Genomic DNA, 21,436 nt, shown 5'->3' with positions numbered 1-21,436 from the left:
CTGGAATCGCGAGAATCGGTTCCTACGACTCCGAGATCGCACTCAATCTCACATGCGAGGAATTGGTTCCGCGATGAAGTCAGAGTGTGCTGGGCGCACTCACTAGAATGAGTCGTCCGTATGTAGGTGGGGCCTTACTATTTATTTTGTATACGGTATAGTATAACACCCATTTAAATTAAATGTCTTATTGGTTGTTATGAATTAATTATGCCATGTAATAATGAAATAATTTAACCCATTTATGCCCAAATTATTTTTTTCTTGCAATATTGATAACTTGTATATATAAACACTTAGTATGACCCATTATTCATGTAGAAATGAACAAAACTGTATTTACTTGTTTAGAACCCATATAAACACATGGGTCGTTAACGACCCGCTAAGCACTTGCTCGGGAAACAGGGAGAGATGACATTCTGAACATCAACCTTAGCAACAATTTATTTCTACAGACCTACAGTTTACGTACCTTCAGAAATGAGTTTCATAATGACACAAAAAGCAATAATTGTCATTGTTCTGTTTAATTATCATATTTAGTACCCAAAACACGTAACTTCAGATTGAATAACTGACAGTGGAACTGAGACATTCTTCTTCGTGGTAGGGGTACATATCCACTCAGAAAAAGTATGCCGAGGAAAGAGGAATAACAAAGGTCTATTTCAATTTTTGAAGAACTGTATCTGCTTCGAGAAATGCACCCAAAAAATCTATCGGGTATGATAGGATCGTAATTTTTTTTTTTACCTGGATGACGAACATTGGACAAAGAAGAGAGTGGGAATATCGTATCAACCATTTCCCAATTGAAAGAGTAAGATTTAGATGTCCCATTAATACAATTTGTGTCTAAGTCACTACCGTCAACTTGTTCATTTTCTGGAAGTGATTCAGTTTCATCACTGAATTCGGGAGGAAGTTATGAATTGCATCACTAACTCTGCTGGAGCTTCAAGCTGAGCACGATGTAGTCAGGATCTGAACAATCTTCATTAGCAGAGTCAGCATCTGTTTCTTCTCCTCCGTCTTCGTGCAGCCCAGTAAAGATATCAACACCTGAGTCTGGGATATCTGAAGTATCGGCCACATCGAGCTCATCCTGAATTTCTGCAACTGTCACTTGCTATACTCTGCAATATATTAGAGAGCAATTAGGGCTCCTAAGACTAATTATGTAAGGTTTAAGCTAAATATGTTGTCGTTATTGAGCGAATGTGGAAGTCAGTGATAATTCTCGGGTAACTGCCCACCGGGTCGTTAGCGACCCACACTAGGTTCTATTGAAAATACCGGAAATTCTAAGCAACTTATGTGGATATCAAATTATGTATGTATATTATTGAAGTTTTAAATAGTAAATAATGCAATGAATAACCTGCCACTGAGAATAGTTGTCAATTCTACTTACATTCTTTACCTGCGTGCAGAGGGCTGGCAATCCATATTTCTTCTATTGACTCCAGATCAAGAATAACGTCAACAATGAATCAAATTCCCACCTTAACGTATGACGAAATGTATAATGCTAAACTTAATCGATCTTACAAGTGTCAAGAATGTGATAGCTTAAAGAAAGATAGAATAATTTGATGGGTCGAAAACGACCCACCTGGGCATAAATGGGTTAATCTGGCAGTCTGGAAATAACATCACACGTTTTGACACTGGGTGTAGCAATCAATGTTTTTATGTATACTTATATTGATATATATATATTTTTTCTAGTGGCTTTATGTTGCACCAACACACACAGATAGGTCTTATGGCGACAGTGGGATAGGAAAGGCCTAGGAGTTGGAAGGAAGTGGCCGTGGCCTTAATTAAGGTACAGCCCCAGCATTTGCCTGGTGTGAAAATGGGAAACCACAGAAAACCATCTTCAGGGTTGCCGACAGTGGGATTCGAACCCCACTATTTCCCAGATGCAAGCTCACAGCTGCGCACCTCTAACCGCACGGCCAACTCACCTGGTTGCCTATATTGTATTCTGATTCTAATGCGGTTTTCAAACATCGCTAGTATATGTGTATAAAGTTTGTGAAATCACATTTCTAATAAGTACACAACTTGTCTGGTAGTCTTGTCTTCCGTTACATTTAATTTGTAACGAACATTTCATACTACTACTAAATATTGTGAGAAACTGTTAGAATTACTATTTTTATCACTGCTTAATCCTAGCTCTCTTCAGTACAATTGTATTTTGTTGAAATAGTAGTATTATATTATGTCAATTCCCGTACAAGTTTTGATTTATTGACAATCCATACAATTTAATTAGTTTCAAACACAGAATCATATAGTCTGATCAAATTACAGTCTTATTAGAGTATATAACTCCAGGACACTATAATGAGAGCAGGTACGACTTGTAGAGTGACCTGGTCATAAATAAAAACGAAATCACATTACAAAACACATTCGTGCTGCACGTGTTTACGTATTGCATCATAGATGGTGCTACTAGTTCCTCAGAATCTATTCCGGAATTGGGTACCCGATTACCTGGGCATATGGAATTAACTTTTTGCAATTCCAGTCGCAACCCATCACCAGTCTGCCAAAGGAAAGAAGGCATGCATGTTATTTTAGGGTTGAGGTGGAGAAAGAGGAGAAGAAAAACATACCTTTACCACTGCCGCCTTTACAGACGATGTCGTACTGTGGGGAATCACAGAAAAGGAGATACAATTGTGGAATGGACTGTTTGGCATCTGAAATTATGGTTCCTTGTACGTAAAATTATCACATCAAGACAATTGGACGGATGTGGTGAAAGGAGGATGAAGACGAGAAGATCTATTTTGCTCGGGAGAGATGGAAGCATACCCAACAAATGAAGGCCTCAAGCAAAAAGGGCATAATTCACATCGTTGGTCATTTCAGGAGAAAGAAAAAATTAGTTCTAAGTTTAGTTATTTATGCTTTTTCAATGCTGATGTAAGGATTCTTGAACAAACACAATAACCAAAGAAATATGTACATTCCTTGCAAAAGAAAACAATATTTGATACAGAGCTATTCAGCCAGCTCTTTTTGCTAAACTTAGGAAAGAAACTTCTCTCTCTGAACTTTCTGTCCAATGCACTGTGCAGAGCACCTACGCATACAGTAGAACGTCTAGTCCGTCATCTACAGGTCGTTCAACATTTAAAAGATTTACAAGATGAATTAAGACTAGACGCTAAAATACATTTAAATAAAATTTTCACATCTCCCGAATCCAATAGAACTTACGCAGATTTTCTGGAAAGGACCAGTATCATTGAACTTAAGAAGAAAATTAAAGAGAATCAACTAATTGTTACTAAGGCAGATAAAGGAAATGCCACCGTTATCATGGAAAGATCACAGTGTACTGAAAAAACGAAAAACTTTTTTAAAGATAGCTTTTTTTCAGTTGTCTACAAAGATCCCATGCTGATAATTCAAGGGAAACTTAAAAAAAACGAGGAAACTTTTTTCCATCATTGAGAATAATCTGAATTCTAATCCTCAATTGAGCAAACTTGAAATCTCTGATTTTATGTCTGTTTTAAAATTATTACTGGATAATAATTACATTTGACAAGGTTATTTATAAGCAAAATGGCTTGAGTATGGGATCACCGGCCTCTGGCATCTTAGAAGAAATATACTTAGACTTTCTGGAACACAATGCCATTGAAAGGAATGATAAGTTTAGCAATATTAAGTTCTGGGCCAGATTTGTAGATGACACGTTTGTCATCATCGATGAGCGTTCTGTCTATGCACTGAATACCCTCTCAAACCTCAACAACATAGACCCTGATATCAAATTCTCACTGGATTCAGAAACGAATGCCGAGGATGCTTGAAATCAAGCGAAACATGTCCCTATAAAATAGTGTTGTAGCATTATGATTTTCTAACAACATAAAACCAAATGTATTGAAAAGGTGGAAAAAAAATCACAATATTGTAAGCAAAATTCCAATGTTGAAAGCAGACCTAAATGAAGAACTTAATACCATACGTGCGATAGCCAGGTTTAATGGTTATAATAAAAGTTTCATCGAACGTATTATCAACAAATTCAGACATCGCTCTAAATCTAATAAAAGATAATCCCAGGCCTAAGTTATTCTCAACTTTTAAATTAAATCAAAACATCTACAACGTTACCAACCTATTCAAGAAACATAAGGTCAATATTGCTTTCCGCACCAACAAGAGAAATATGGATATTCTCCACTATTCCAACCTGGTCAACAAATCGGACCCTTTTATTAAGTTAGGAGTTTACAGGTTTCAGTGCAGCGACTGTAACAGTTCATATATAAGACAAACTGGCAGGAGCTTCAAGATTAGATATGCCGAACATCTCAATGCAATTAAATACGATAGGTTTTCCGCAGTTGGTCAGCAAATACAAGATTATAAACACAACTTTAATGGATCAGATCAAGATTTAACAATATTAGACACGTTGAGCAAAGGCCCCCTACTAGATATCACGGAAGCCTGTTACATACATATAGACCAATACTTCAATCCTAATCTCAACTTGAACGACATTTCCGAAAAGCCCAGAATTTTATTTGATTTTCTTATTTCAGTTCTCAACAGTGTTAAAATCCCTAAAAATATCTTGTTTTTTTTTCAGATTATATCTCACACGTTATCCTTCCCTACCACGCACACTCCATCACCCCTCCCCTCCCCCTTCCGGAACCACCCCTTTCCCTGCCTTAACGATGTTCTATGCTTCTAGCAAACTCTAACACTTGCTTCTTGCCACTCTCCACGCATACATCAGGCCGTTTGAGATTCCAAATTGGATCGATAACTTTCTGGCCATATATCCACTTTCTCTTTGCCTGCAATATGATCAACTTCTTTGAGTACCTCATAAATGACGGCCTCTTTTTATGAGTTCATGTTACAAGCCATCAGCCAAAGTACTTTATTATCAATACTCTGTGGAAGGACTGCATCCTATGACAGTTTTTGGGTGTCCATGTTTTATTTTCACCTAGTGTTTAGCTTGAGACCTTTTAACCATTCCAAAGTGATCAAGTCTTTAAACATTTGTCAATATCTTCACTTTCATTTTATACTTTGACCAACAAGCACATAACTTGTTTATATTCTTTTAAGCATTGTATTTTTACTTCATTATTAAGAGTCTATTATATGTACTACATACTTGTATATCTTTGTTCATACAACCTGTTTCAGCTGATGATGGTGTCCATAGACACCAAAACCAGTACTGAATAAAAACTGTTGTGATCATATTAACAACATATTATGTATTGAAAAAAGGTGGATCAATCAAATTTCCCTCTATTGTATGTTACCTACAGGTCAGTACACAAAAGAATAGTTGGATAATCTGAGGAACAAATAAAAACTTTTATTATAACACTTCAAAATAGTTTTTCAGTAATTAAAAACAAAAATGCTGTGAATGCAATAACAATACAGCTACATGCTTAAAAAAATATTCCTCTGGGCGTTTACTGATATGATCACAAAAAAAGTACAGTAACTGTTCTGTAGGCCTCCTGGTCATCACACTATGTGTAACATAAAATTAAAATGTATGGTATCCCAAAAGTTCATATACAGAAATTAATTTACTAGAAAAAGCCTGTAATGTTCTTTCATTTCAAATGAAATACCATTCTTTTTTTTTTTTTTTTTACATGCATCCCTTCATTTCTTTACCCACAACACATCCATGAATGCTACCTGATAAATTTCAGCAGGTGGACAGTCTGATATGAGAAGGTCTGCAGATAATCTTTAAAAACACTACAAATTGTATTTACTGGCATAATTTTTGCCCTGTCTTATCTGACGCACCCCAATTTCTCCAGGATGAATAGGGGAAAAATTATTCCCAGATATTTCACGTACCCCATTTGATAATAATATCAGTTAGTTACAAATCTCTACTCTTCTAAAGCTTGGCTCCTCTGATGAGACACCTCAAGGACACTAGCACCGGTGCAATGCCTTCGGCCACCAACCACTCTTCCCACCATTCTCCCACGTGATGAAGGCATGCTGACAAGCACTTTCAAATTCTGCAAGGTTTTCTGGGTTAGTTAGCTTCTGTGTGTCAGCAGAAGCAAGTACGAGTAGAGAGTTCTTGATTCAGTATTCTTCTTTCGAGCATAATGGGCAGGTATTCAAGCAATAAAGCTGGATTAAAATTCTCCGCGGCGCAGTGTGCTGAGAAACACTAACAGGGCACCAGGTCGTTTAACGTATGATACCTTCGTAAGCTAAACAATGAAGTTCAACAAACGAAGATATCACGAGAGGCTTACCACAGTCCGAGTGTGAAGTTTCTGAAGGTTGAAAATCTGTTGAATAAGTTCAAGCTCTACATAGAGATGGCAATTGTAATTACCCGTGACGCAATTTAAGCCACAAAGCACAGCATCAGTTTCTCAAATTTCAAAGTGAACAGGGGCACAATGTCTGGATTTATGAAGCGAATAACGTCTCACTAAGACCCAGAACATCACTGTGCCAAAGAATGCTAGAAGACTATAATGAAAAAATTGTATCAAAAACTTACCCAGAGAAGAGAAGGTTTACTTGTTTCCACAAACAGAGAAACCAGATGCCGGTGAATTTCGACATGCTTCAGAATCAAACGATAGAAGAGAAGAGAAAATCAAGCATTGCTGTCAAGACTACGGGAAGAGAGAAGATGTTGTGGTCCGGGGAATGAACAGTAAGAAAGTACAAGAACAACTGGACAACCTGAAAGAGAACACTGTGAAATACTGTACGAAAAGAGCTAAATGGTGCTAACAAGAGGTGACATAGTGAGGAAAGGAATCTTGAATATTGCAGGTCAGAACCCTGAAACTGTGCACAGCTTCAAATAACTAAGAAACAAACTAATGAAAAATAGAAGACTAGATAAAGAGATTAGTGCACCAGTTGAATGTTTTCTTCGAGAATGCAAGGAACCTAGTTTGGAAGTACCAAGGAAGTGATGTACACGATGTACTATACACAAATATTGACATACACAGCAGAAACCTGGACACTGACAAGAAGACAGAGTAAAACATTCAAGCCTGTGAAATGAAATTCCTAAGAAGTTTGATGGGAAGACAGTCAGAAATTATATCAGGAAGGAAGGTGGAATGGAAAAGTTCAATGATGGAATTCAGGAGAATAGACGAAGGGAACAAAATGGACAGACTTGATCAAGACCAGTGAACCTGGAATGGAACAAAATTACAGAAGAATGGGAAAAGGAGAGGGGAAGTTGTAGAAGTACCATAAATGCTCAAAAGCTGGCTGGAGGTGGATAAGGGGAAATAAATTTTTCATGCCAAAATTGCGTATGAAAAATATTCTACAACTTGAAGTTAACAATAAAGACAGGGCTTTCCCCCCATCTCACAACAATAAATCCATATAATGTCCTACTTTACAACGCATTAAGAAGGCTATATACAGTTATCCTCCCTTTTTGCGCAGAGGTCTTCAATTATAGATCTCAAATTAGTATGACCAGGAAAAGAAAAAACAGTGTTGAAATTAAATAAGAAAGCGATCAAACTACACTTCTTTTATACACCTCTGATCACACATACCAGCAAATAATGTGGGTAAAATATGAACAGACTATTTACACAGTTTTATAAACAAATTTCCTTCATACATATTTCACATGTTACAGCATGAATCCTGTTGTTCACTGTTTCTTGTGCTAGCGATAAAATTAATGACTGAGTTACAAAGCAATTAATACTGGGTTCAGCAGCTTCTTCTCACCGCCTGTTCTGCTGAAAGCTGACCGAATATCCACCAGTGCTCGGGTCTTGGGTCACCTGAAAGTTATCCGTTGACAGATTGAAGGGGCGAAGGATCATATTACCGAGGTCCTTCAGTTTGGCTGAAAAGAGTAGAAAGTAACATCAGAACAAAAAGGTACAGTAGTCAAAGGTTCCACCTTTACAATATTAAAAGATTTTTTATTTAATTAACACTTAACAAAATATCAGTACATGTTTCATCTATCTTGCAGACATCAGGCGAATAATTGTAAGAATAAGTACAATAGACAAGGACAAAACACATTAAAATTATTCAGATTATTGAACACATCAATTAAAAATTTTTGTTAGTTTTTTTTGTTGTTTGGAGAATGTTCTGGAGCACAAATATTTGGTTCTATTAAAATGAAGATGTAAAACACTAGTGATAATTCAATAAAATATAGTAATCAAGCTCTTCGTGGCGTGATGATGCTATATTAACACATTGGAGACGCCACTCACAGAAACTACGGATGCGCTATTTCATTGCTGCTGACAGAGCTCGAAGAATCTATGGGCACGTTTTCACTAGGCATAGAATCTCAAGGACGTTTTCACTGTTGCTAAAAAATAGTAGGTGCCGTTTCAGCAAGCTGTGACTTCACTAGGATACTGTTGAATGCTTCTATAAGCATAAGTCGGGAGCTCTTCTTTCAAGGCACTGATAACACAGACATGTTCCTACATAACCTGGGGCTGAGTCATCGTTGACTCTCAGCTATGAAATGGGCGGGAAAGTACGTACGGTTCATGCGAACAGGAAGGGTGTCTGTTCGAGAGGTAGGTTTGTTTGTGTAATTCTTGGGAATATTTAGTATGTCTAATTCAAGTGTACAAAATTTCGACAACGAACCATAATGGATGTTCTTATGCAAGACAAGAGTTCTGAAAATGAGGATGAGGATAACACTTACACACTAAGTAAACATGATGATTCTGGCGCTTCAGGCAAGTAAATGTAGATAATGAGCTAATTTCAAATTGGTGTGAAGTGTAACATAGTTTTATACCGCTTCCTTGAAGTGGGTTCTGCAATACTGGTTTATACCGCTTCCTTGAAGTGGGTTCTGTAATACTGGTTTATACCGCTTCCTAGAAATGTGAGTGTTTCCCGTGTACCTGCAGCAACTCTATGCAACCCTGTCATGTCAAACAATGAACAGTGGGAAAGCAAATTACTGGTTGTAAACAAGAATACTGGTGCCAATAGACATATTAGGTTAGAATCTGTATTAGTGTGTTTCAGTAGATGTGTCCACAATATTAGATTTCAAAATATTAACCGAACTAGCATCCAAAGCTGCATCAGATTTTTTGTTTGTAAAACTTATTATCTTCATAAATTTATATTTAAAACTCGCTGCACTATTATGATAATTAAAACTCATTTTTGTGTAGAGGAAAGTGTGATCTTTCTAAATATTCCAAAAATTGTCATAGTCATGTCTTATCCTAGCACTAAAAAAGTTTCAGAACCATTAAAAGTCCTGCAATTTCTTGAGGGTAGCACATTTAAATATGGCCATCTCCAATGTATTAAAATGTAATTCGGATTAGCGAATAAGTTAATAAAAATTTTTGTTTGGAGAATGTTCAGGAGCACAAATGTTTGGTTCTAATAAAGCGAAGACAAAGATATTAAACATGTGTGATAGTTCCAATAAAATAAGATAATTGAACTCCTCTTGCTGGCGTGATGATGCTGTTAACAATTCTTAGTTATAAAGCAGGCCAAATATTTGACTGTAATTTTATACATGGAGAAATTGCGTTGCAGTTGAGTATCCCTAAAATGAAAACAGTGGCTATCAGCAATGTTAAAAGTAGGCAAGTTTGAAGCATCACATAATTACAAGTGAATATTCCTTGTTGCTGGTCTTTGTCATTTTCCTGTACGGAGTGGGTAAAATGAAACTGGCCCAGAAAATATCTACAATAGGACTGATGCAGGATTGACCCTTGCTAACCCATGAGGAGTCACATCAAAAGAGTTGCGTGATGAGTAGCGCACGGTTGATTAGACTGGGGAGTACAAAATACCATTTTTTGTAGCAAAACGCCTTGTATCTTTAACACTATGCCCCCGGCGGTAGTAATATTACTACCACGTGGTGTGCCCCTGAGTGCTGCTGTTAATACTACTACTAGCACAAAATTTTAAATTCAGTCACTCGAAAGCTATTCATGTTATCGAATTAGTTTTTGTTTTAACGTGTTATCGATTTCCTTTACTAGAGATAGGCGGTGTTATCGATCGATAGTGATTGGTGGTGCAACCTTGGGACAAAGTTTCGTAGCCATGTGCACTCAGCTAGATCTCACCTAATTGCTGACATACGTAGTCCTCGCACGCTCTGGATCGATAAGCTCAAATGTAAGAGCGGTAACTTAAAGGGCCCACCTTTTCAATACAAATAAATGTTATAATGGTTAAGTTACAACATATTTACCTGGAACTAGTTTCAACGCTATTTAGCGTCATCATCAGTCAAAATGAGAGAAATAAGCACAGGAGCATACAAGCAAACATATACATTACACAAAATGTTAAGGCATTATCCATATAAATAAAAATGAATCGCTAAATGTGTTGCTAAGCGCAAAACTTGGGAACGGCTGGACCAATTCGGCTAATTCTTTTTTTCAAATATTCGTTGAAGTCCCAGTAAGTTTTTTACGAAGAGAAAAATTGGAAAAAATGCCAGGAAAAACGGTAAAAGCCCCATTTCTCTTTTTCCATTAAAACTGTTCGTCTCTCTTTCCTTCTCCCACGTTTGCGCTTGGCGCTGTCCTCCTCTAATCCAGCGCGTTTGCCAAATGTCCTTAAATCTCAATATTATCGGTTAAAATAGGTGAATATCGGATTATGTACAAAATTTCAAGCCGCATTTGATGCCGTTAACAGAAAAAAGTTTTACAAAATAATTGAATTTGAAAATGTTAATATAATGGAATGTTACCTCAAATGCAAAATCTTCATTGCATGGAACTTATCATGTCATAACTCCTATTTTATATTCACTATATTTGTAATTTTTTCACTGCTTATAAAGGAACATTTCAGCTTGACGTAGATAAGTTTGTTTTTAAATTTAAATGATAAGAACATGCACTATTTGTGTTTCCTTTCAGTCATGTTCAGAGATTTTTATGTGCACGCACGAAAAAGTCAGCCGCTGGCCAACTTCTTTGCTATTGAATTTGCATGGGGGGTCAAAGAGAGACAAATGGTCTTCAGATATGGAAATTATTTTTAAAACAAACCCCAAGTTCTTATCTCGCTTAGTTCTCAGTTTGTGACAGGAAGAATGTCTGCTTCGGTTTTGGTTTCACGTGTACGCTCTCCAGACAGTCGCACGCAGTGTCGTAGTTAGAGACCTTTGTCTACCTTGGTCGTTTTTAAATCTTCGCTTCTCAACAAACAAGTTCATCGATTTCTTTGGTTGATTGGTTTATTTTGTGTGTGCTTTCATATACAGTATACTCATTTCAAGACTCATGCCACCTATAAGACGCGGGCGGAGCAACTTCGGTCGAAGAACTCGAAATGCTGCCAGCCAAGCCAATTTTCAGTCTAATCGGACTGCACAAATTTACAAATCAGTGAAGAAATGTACAATGAGGCGTTGATATCAATTAAGAACATGTGCTTGATGATGTCAAACAAAGTATTATCTCAATTAGGCATGGCCGCGCCCAATTGCCCGATGCACAACGCTTTTAATCAGGAGTTGCAACGCGAAAGACTGTACGATCTCGCTGCTTTAAGAGAATCAGTTCGAATAAATCTTCCGCTGTTGAACCAACAATAAAAGTATGTATTTGATACTCTAATGAAAGTTGTAAATGATGGAACTGGAGGGATATACTTCTTGGACGCTCCCGGGGGTACAGGAAAAACTTTCTTAATTTCATTGATTTTAGCAACAATTCGCTCACACAATGAAATTGCACTCGCACTTGCTTCATCAGGCATTGCAGCTACATTGTTGGAAGGCGGTCGAACAGCCCATTCAGCGCTAAAATTTCCGTTGATTATGCAAAGCAACGAAACTCCGACCTGCGGAATAATCAAAACCGATTTGGGGGAGCGATGATTTTGTTAGCAGGAGATTTTCGTCAAACATTGCCAGTGATTCCACGGTCAACGCCAGCTGATGAACTTAATGCATGTTTAAAGTCATCAGTTTTGTAGAAACACGTCAAGATACTAAATTTAAGCCAGAATATGCGTGTCGAGTTGCAAAATGATCCATTTGGAGAGATGTTTTCAAAACAACTAACTGACACTGGTGTTCGGGTCCATGGCTAAGTGGTTAGCGTGCTGGCCTTTGGTCATGGGGGTCCCGGGTTCGATTCCCGGCAGGATCGGGAATTTTAACCATCATTGGTTAATTTCGCTGGCACGGGGGCTGGGTGTATGTGTCGTCTTCATCATCATTTCATCCTCATCACGACGCGCAGGTCGCCTACAGGCGTCAAATCTAAAGACCTGCACCTGGCGAGCCGAACATGTCAGCACTAAAAGACATACGCCATTTTATTTCATTTTTTTCATTGACATTGGTAATGGCAAATTCCCTTGAGACGTTCTGACTGGCTGCATTACTTTTCCTGTCAATTTTTGTCGGTTTATTGAATCCAAAACCGAACTCATTCAAGAGGTGTTCCCAAACATTGTTCAAAATTACACAGATCAAATTTAGTTGAGCGAACGAGCTATATTGACTGCCAAAACATAGATGTAAATGAATTAAATTTCAAAATTCAAAATGAAATTGCCAGTGAATTGAGGACATACAAATCAGTTGATTCCACTACTAACCAAGATGATGTCAACTATCCACCCAAATTTTTGAACTCGCTGCATTTGCCAGGATTGCCACCTCACATTTTTCAATTAAATGTCCGATCAGTGGTCATAATGTTGCGAAATATCAACCAACCGCGTCTTTGTAATGGCACACGGCTAGCGGTGAAAACATTACTGAACGTGATCGAAGCAACCATTCTAACGGGGAAGAATAAAGGAGAAGACGTTTTGATACCACGCATCCCTATGATTCCGACTGACATACCATTTGAATTTAAACAACTGCAGTTTCCAGTGCAGCTCGCTTTTGCTATGACCATAAATAAATCCCAGGGGCAGTCACTGAGTGTTTGCGGCATTAATCTTGAAAACCCACGTTTCCTGCATGGCCAATTGTATGTTGCCTGTTCCCGTGTTGGAAAACTATCAACTTTGTTTGTTTACGCGCCAGGTAATGAAACAAGAATATCGTGTACCTTAAAGCTTTACAATGAAAAATATCTTCATAGTGTTGATTGGAATCAGTGTCCTCTATGATAGTTATTTCCTACGAAGAAAGAGGAGTAAGATTTGCCCCATTATCCTCATGCCATCAACTTATCAAATTACTTGATTTGAAACGGGGGATAATTATGGCTCTGCGAGGGATTTGAAGACCTGCTGAACAGTTCCCATCTACGTTACAGTCAATCAGAGTTATTTCTGGGTAGTGATATGCTGTGGTCTATTTGAGCATTTCCTTATTCACTATCAAGATATTAATATTGCAGGTAATGGAAACATGTTTTTCCAGTTGTTTGTTACTAACTTTTAGTAGCAGTAGAAAATTCACTCATTTGATGTTGATGATTCGTCATTTGCATTATTTTGATTTTTGCGTGCAGTACAGACTGAATTTCAGTTCATCCCATTGTCATTTATTTTTGACAGAACGACGTGTGTAGGGTCAGCTAGTGATTAAATAAGAGTAAAGAGAGACCTAAAATCATGAATTACAAGTTCAGAACTTGTCAGTCATCAAAACAGTCCATAAAGGGTGAATCAAAACTGTACGGACATGAGTTAGGACTCAACAAACACAATCCCCCAAAAAACACACAACACACCAGTTAAAGATTCAAATTTGCAGACACTCTTTCATTAAATGTCGCCTGCCACGAGTGTAGAACAAACATGCACATAACATTTTAAAACTTAGGTTCGAGATGAAATTGGCAGTTAAAGATTCAAATTTGTAGTCACTTTTCATTAAATGTCACTTCAAAATAGTCTATGAAAGGTGAAATAAAATTGTACAAACAAGAGTTAGAACTTAATAAACACAATCTTTTAAAATACATATAACACATTCAAACTTCACATAAGTTCGAGATGAACTTGGCAGTTAAAGATTCAAATTTGTAGTCACTTTTTCATTACATGTCACTTGGTACGAGTGTAGTACAAACATGAGTTAGGACTCAACAAACACAATCTTTTAAAAATGCATAAACATTTCAAAACCCAAGTACGAGATAAACTTGGCAGTTAAAGATTCAAATCATTTTGCATTAAATGTCACTTGTCTCTTACGCTCTCAGTTCAATAGGACAAAAAATGAAATTCTTAAATTTAAAAAAAAAGCTCAAATGTATGCGTACGTGTTCTAAGGATGGATTATATGACTTCAGAGATTTAGAATGAAAGTCTAGTGAGTCAGCAGTCTGCAATCATCTCTCAAGTAGTTGATTTATACTGTATATTGAGATATGGATCCTGGACCTAGTACAAGTAAAGGAAATCCTACGTGTGCATACAGTCCACGGATAAGTGAACAGATTATAATGGAACTTGTAAACAATTCGGACTCTGATCTGTATGAGAGTGATTGTGAAGAAGAAAAAGAACCAGTCACAAAAAGAAGGGAGGTGAGAAGCACGGGAACACAATGGAAACAGGATATATTGCTCCTGTGAACAGACCCATTTTTTCTTCCCCTATCGAAATTTTGTGAACATTTCGCAGATGATTCAGGGTGTAGTGTTGCTGCTGAAATTACTGGAAGAATCACGAGCATCATCTGCGGGAAGGCCAGTAGGTAGAGATTATTTTCCACACAGAATAACTGCAGTGGGTATGAAGAAGGAAGGGCACTCACAGCGTACGTGCAAGGTTTGCTCGACAAGTCCAAACACAGCACCGACCGTGCTGTGAGGAAAATGACGACCGTATATTGACATAAATATCATGCAGGTCCTTGCATAGGAGAATGTTTTCAGTGTTACCATACCAGAGCTAGGTATTGGGAATAATGTGTAATTATGTTGTTCTGTGACTGAAAACTATCGAACTTTTCTGAGTGAATTAGAAATTCAAGTGCGTGAACAAGGATAACAGAATGTTACAATGTTGAAGCCTGATTTTATTTCCAATGCTGAAGGTATGCATTTTTGAATTGATTTCATGTGGTAGTCCAGTTTTCTAGAATATGTATATAAAACTGTTTGTTTATACTGCAAAAACTGAAAAAGGAAAGCATGTCCATGAAACGAAATACCAGTTTTTATAGCAAAACAAAACAAGCCGTATTTTTAAAGGAAAGCATGTCCACGAAACAAAATACAAATTTTCTTGCAAAACTCACTGTACTGTTGAGTAAAAATATATCCATGAAACAAAATACACAGCAAAAAACATTATATTATTAAAGAAAAAACACATCCGTGAATTAAAATAAGAGTTTTCAATGAAAAACACATTGTATTATTAAAGAAAAATATATCCGTGAAATGAAATACCGGTTTTGTAGCAAAACATATTGTATTACTGAAGAGAAATATATCCATGAAACTCATAAAACACTTCTATACCAACAACAAAGACCGCGGACGGCGAACGTCAGGAGTCGCACACGGTGCAAAGGACGGTGTAATACAACGCCAGGAGACGAGCACGGAGGAAACGACCAGGCTTACAGAAAAAAACTTTGCACTGAGTGACTGGTGATGAAAGTGGGGAACGGCATATGTAAGCACGTGTAGCGGACGAGTCCACTGAAAGGTACAGGAAGAGATGAAACTTTATACCGTGAAACTATTTCGAAAGAATAAAAATGTATGCACCTAGTCAAAAAGACCGTGATGCAACCCCTAGCGGGTTAATGAACTTCGCAGATGCTGGAAATGGCCACCATTGATGTCAACGCAGCACACCGTACACCAATCTTGAGATTACACACAATGCCTTTTCAACGTACTGATGGGGATTTTCTGATGCATAATGGCATGTGTTCTGTGTGTTCACATATCCTTACAGGCAGAATCAGGCCTCATCTGAAGAAACGAAAAACTGAGGATCAAAAGCCCTGACTCCACTTCACTCAGAAACCACCGGCAAAACTCAACAGGTGAAGGTTCATCTGGAAGCTTCGACGCATGCACGACAGTAAAAATGTAAGGATACAGGTGCATGTCCTTTTTTATGTTTCAACACAACGATCTCTCACTCAACACTTGCACAGATAAACGGCGTTGACATTTTGCCAGACTTAATTCCAGGCTTTCCTTCACCAGAACAATGTTTTCTGGTGTTCAAACTCTTTTCAGATAGTAATGGTTTTTTTTTTTTTATTTACTACAGAGCCCATTTATGCTATTTTGCCACAAAGTGTTGAACTGCAGACTTTTGGAGATTGTGCCAAAACACTTTCAGTCTTAACCACAGACATATAGTAAATAGACTGGCAGCGCTGTATCTCGAAGCATTGGTGCTAGTGAAGCCGGAAACTTGTGACCACCGCCATCTTAAGTCACTACAGATCCACTGTAAACATGTGTTACTGTGCTACATGCAGTTTTGGTTTATGTTGTTTTTATGCACATTTCACTTTTATTTTCGGCGAACTACTGTGTGCTAGAATGGTGAATATATGCATAGTGTTTGGGTGTGGTTTTTCTATTCACGAAGAAAGAAGAACGAAGGAACAGGAGTTTCAATACACCGGTAAGTGGCTCACATGTGCTCACGCACTCTTGTCCAGTAATTACTGCTATTAAATTTACTATTAAAGATGCCTACCGTAATTATGTGGGAGACAGAGATAACGTCCTTCTGATGTATATTTGTTGGTGTTAGCCCCTATGTGATATAATAATAATAATAATAATAATAATAATAATAATAATAATAATAATAATAATAATAATAATAATAATAATAATAATGTCCGCCTCTGTGTGGTGTAGTGGTTAGTGTGATTACCTGTTACCCCTGGAGGACAGGGTTTGATTCCCGGCTCTGCCAAGATATTTGAAAAGTTGTACGGGGACTGGAACGGAGTCTACTCAGCCTCGAAAGGTCAGTTGAGTAGAGGGGTTCAATTCCCACCTCAGCCATCCTCGAAGTGGTTTTCTGTGGTTTCCCAACTTCTCCTCCAGGCAAATGCTGGGATGGTACTTAACTTAAAACCATGGTTGCTTCCTTCCCTTTCCTTGTCTCTCCCTTCCAATCCTCCCATCCCTCTACAAGGCCCCTGTTCAGCTTAGCAGGTGAGGCCACCTGGGCGAGGTAATGGTCCTCCTTCCCAGTTGTATCCCCAGACTAAAAGTGTCACGCACCAAGACACTGCCCTTGAGGCGGTAGATGTGGGATCCCTCACTGAGTCCAAGGGAAAAAGTAACCCTGGAGCGTAAATGAATTAAGAAAGAAATAATAATCTGTAGTAAATATTTGTGAGCCTCCGTGGCTCAGACGGCAACGCGTCGGCCTCTCACCGCTGGATACCGTGGTTCAAATCCCGGTCACTCCATGTGAGATTTGTGCTGGACAAAGCGGAGGCGGGACAGGTTTTTCTCCGGGTACTCCGGTTTTCCCTGTCATCTTTCATTCCAGCAACACACTCCATTCTCATTTCATAGCATCTATCAGTCATTAATAAATCACTTTGGGAGTGGCGACCCCATCGTACTAATAGCCTATATCTGCTTCATTCATTCCATCCCTGACCCGGTCAATGACTGGAAAATAGGTTGTAGGTTTTCATTTTCAGTAAATATTTGTAGATATCTGTATAGTTTCATAATCAAGAAGGGGACTCCTTGCTTAGGCTGAGCCAGCCCATTATGTTATCAGCACAAGTCGAGCCTTCATAAATTGATGAAATAATAATAATAATAATAATAATAATAATAATAATAATAATAATAATAATAATAATGTTACTGCAACACTTGGTTATAGGTTGAGTTTTTGTTTTGGTTATATTAGTAACAGTGGTCTTGGTCTCTTCTATTCTTTAAGAATACAGTATGTTGTAAAGATGTCAAAATTACTGTCAAAATTAGAGTGGAAAGATTAGTAAGCTTTCACAAATCGATAGGTGTTAGGTTTTAATATCACTGAATATTATTGAATATTACTCAGGATATGTGGTAAAAAATGTTAGTCAATTCTCTACAATGTGATACTTGTAAGGAAGCAACTATATGAAAAGTCAATTCTTATCCATTCATTTCTTTGAAGAATACTGTGGGGGTAATCTCTATGTTCCTCTGAAAGATAATGTTCATGTGTGAAAACTTACTGAAATGTATTTTAGAGAAAATACACGTAACAGTTTAAGCTCAGCCATGAAAGGAAACATATCTAATGATAATAAAGCCACAGCCCATTTGTTTGAAAGAAATTTGTTTTCTAGGTTAGCTCACATGCTTTAGATCTAAACCCAATGGACACGCATGCGCGTGAATCATGCTGTAAGAGAGTTGAATGGAAACAGATCTGACCATAGATCAGTCTTAAAAGAATGGTTATTCTTAACCATTTATAAATTGATATACCAATGTTTCATTTTCTAACAGTAAAATAAAGGGGCTAATAGGTTTAATTAATCAGTATTACTGTTATTATTTCGATGTGCTTTTAACTATTTTAATATATTTTATGTTAATACATCAAAAGAAACACACTGGTGGAATGATAGGGTAAAGATTAAAGTGAAGGAAAAGAAAATGGCATGGAAAGCATGGAAAACATCTAAGACTGAAGAAGGTAGAAGAAAATATGTGGAGGCAAAGAATTTGGCCAAGAAAGTAGTGGAGGAGAAAAGAGGAAAAGCTGGGCCTTATTCACACAGAAATTGAGAGATGATACACAGGGCAGCAAGAAATTACTGTATGGTATATTAAGAAACAAAAAGAGAGATCAAGTAAACACCAGATTTGTGAAGGATGAAGGTGGCATAATTTTAACAAAGCCAGAAGAAATAAGAAATAGATGGAGAGAGTATTTTCAGAAGCTGCTGAACATAAGAACGGATGACACGTCATTCAATGGACGACCACGAAAGGCAATTAGTTGATGAAATGGATAAAGAAATTACAATGAATGAAATTGAAATGGCAGTAAGAAAGATGAAGAATGGAAAAACTGCTGGAATAGATGAAATTTCAGTGGAGATGATAAAGGCAGCTGGAGCTGTAGGCCTGCAGTGGACATATCGGGTTCTCAGGAATGTCTGGGAGAATAAGGAGGTCCCTGAGGATTAGCAAACAGGAATAATCATCCCAATTTTCAAGAAAGGTGATAAGAAAGTTTTGAAGAACTACAGGGGAATTACTCTAATATCCCATGTTGCTAAGATAATGGAAAGGATACTGGAAAGTAGAATAAGGTTGAGAGTTGAGAAGCAGATACAGGAAAATCAGTTTGGTTTCAGAAGTGGAAGGTCAACAATAGAGCCCATTTTCATTATGAGACAACTAATGGAAAAGCATTAGGAGTACGGAAATGATATGGTGATGACATTCATTGATATTGAAAAGGCATATGACAGTGTCCCCAGAACGAAAGTTTGGGACAGTCTGGTACAAAAAGGAATTGGACAGGGATTAATAAAAATGATCATGGCATTGTATAAGGAATGTTGTAGTTGCGTGCAAACACAAGTTGGCAGGACAAGTTGGTTCAAAATAACTCATGGGCTGAGACAGGGAAGTGTTCTATCACCAATCCTGTTTACAATAGTAATGGATGACATCATGAGAACAGCAAAAGCAGCATATGGAGGAAGAGAAATGAACATGTTATTTGCAGATGATATTGTGATATGGGGAGAAGACGACAGGAAGGTTCAAGAACAGCTGAATGTGGTGAATGGGAAGATTGAAGAATGTGGATTGAAAATAAGTGTAGAAAAGAGTAAAACTCTTGTTATGACTAGAGGGGAGAAAGAAGGGAAAGGTCAGATTAGACTTGCAGACAAGCCCCTGGAAGTAGTGGAAACGTTTAAATACCTGGGGAGTGAATTAATGGAGAATGCTCGACTGGATGCTGAGATTAGTAAAAGGATTCAAGCTGGAAGTTGTTTCTATCATAGTGTAAGAAACATGTTATGGGACAAAGATGTGCCAACGGAAGCAAAGGATACTATGTACGAGATGTATTACGTACCCATAACAACTTACAGAGCAGAAACTTGGACAATGACAAAGAAGGATGAGAGTCGAATACAGGCAGCTGAAATTAAGTTCTTGAGGAGTATGATACAGAAGAGTAGAAGAGACAAAATAAGGAATGAGAAAATCCGGGAAGAAATTGGAGTGGAAAAAATGAATGATAGAATAGAGAAGAGCCGACTAAGATGGTTTGGGCACGTAAAGCGAATGAGCGACGAAAGAATGCCAAAAAATGTGATGGAAATGCAAATCCAAGGAAGGAGAAGCCGTGGACGACCACGATTGAGATGGAAGGATACCAGCCAACGCAGCATTACAGAAAGAAACCTGGACTGGGACACAGTGTTGGAGGAGGAGTGGTGGAAAGACCGAAGAAAGTGGAGAGGAACCATATTTGCCCCTACCCGGCTACAGCTGATAAAGGGAAATGATGATGATGATATCAAGATAGTGTAGTGACGCAAGATGGCAGCGGCTGCCTGCTTCTGGCTTCAGAATCCTGCTGCTCATTGCCAGTCTACACCTATATGTCTGTGGTTTTAACTCTTGTGTAAACAGTTCTGCACAGATTTCCACGAATCGTGCTTCACATATCACTTTACAATGAACATGCTTTTGTGTTGTGTTCAACTGGTCACTAAACACGCCTGCTTCTATCACTCACTCCAGCTTGGATGTTTAGGCACTTAAAATTGTTAAAATAGGCTAAAAAGGCATGACAGAACATGAAAAATAGGCATTACAATAAGAAGAAATAAAGGCAACTTAAAATACATAATTTATTAGATATACTAACAGCCGGCCCCACGGTTTAGTGGTAGCGAGTCTGCCTCTACCCCGGCCAGATCAGGGAATTTTACCTGGACCTGAGGGCTCGTTCGAGGTCCAGTCAGCCTACATGATAATTGAGGAGCTATCTGATGGCAGCCCCAGTCTAGAAAGCCAAGAATAACGGCCGATATAATTCGTCCTGCCGACCATGACACCTTGTAATGTGCACGCCTTTGGGCTGAGCAGCAGTCGCTTGAAAGGCCATCTCTTGCGCCATGGGGTTTGGTTTTAGATATACTGATAACATAAACAACATTTTCATACATTACGATACCAAAAAATGATTCTTCAAAGTCTAGCAAACACCATGACTTTTCAAACAGATTAATTTATATTACTGTACATCACCACAAGACGTTATTGGAACAACTCTGCCTCCTATCAGACAAGAGTATACTTCACTGCAGAAAAAAGGATCGCTTTATGTCAACTGATGTGATGGGAGCATATTTAAATCAAGGTAATATAGATGGACTTATGTCTACTGAGAGATCACCTTTCAAAACTTGACAAATTTGACTGAGTTTCAGCTA

General features: G+C 37.9%; 1 protein-coding gene across 2 annotated transcripts in view; it reads right to left on the bottom strand.

Annotated features, from left to right (window-relative positions):
• Nucleotides 1-7,630: 7,630 nt before the first annotated feature.
• The window catches only part of LOC136883627 (tetratricopeptide repeat protein 1), a 38,317-nt gene continuing 24,511 nt past the window's right edge, over nucleotides 7,631-21,436 (bottom strand). For both annotated transcript variants that reach the window (XM_068229941.1, XM_068229943.1), the window contains exon 6: nucleotides 7,631-7,903. In XM_068229941.1, coding sequence (XP_068086042.1) covers nucleotides 7,779-7,903 — 125 coding nt within the window. In that variant the 3' untranslated portion in view covers nucleotides 7,631-7,778. The remainder of the gene's footprint in view (nucleotides 7,904-21,436) is intronic.

Source organism: Anabrus simplex, chromosome 1 (genome assembly GCF_040414725.1).
Source record: "Anabrus simplex isolate iqAnaSimp1 chromosome 1, ASM4041472v1, whole genome shotgun sequence".
Classification (NCBI taxonomy): Eukaryota; Metazoa; Arthropoda; class Insecta; order Orthoptera; family Tettigoniidae; genus Anabrus; species Anabrus simplex.
The sequence above is the reverse complement of the archived record's forward strand: the minus strand, read 5'-3'. Positions and strand labels throughout refer to the sequence as shown.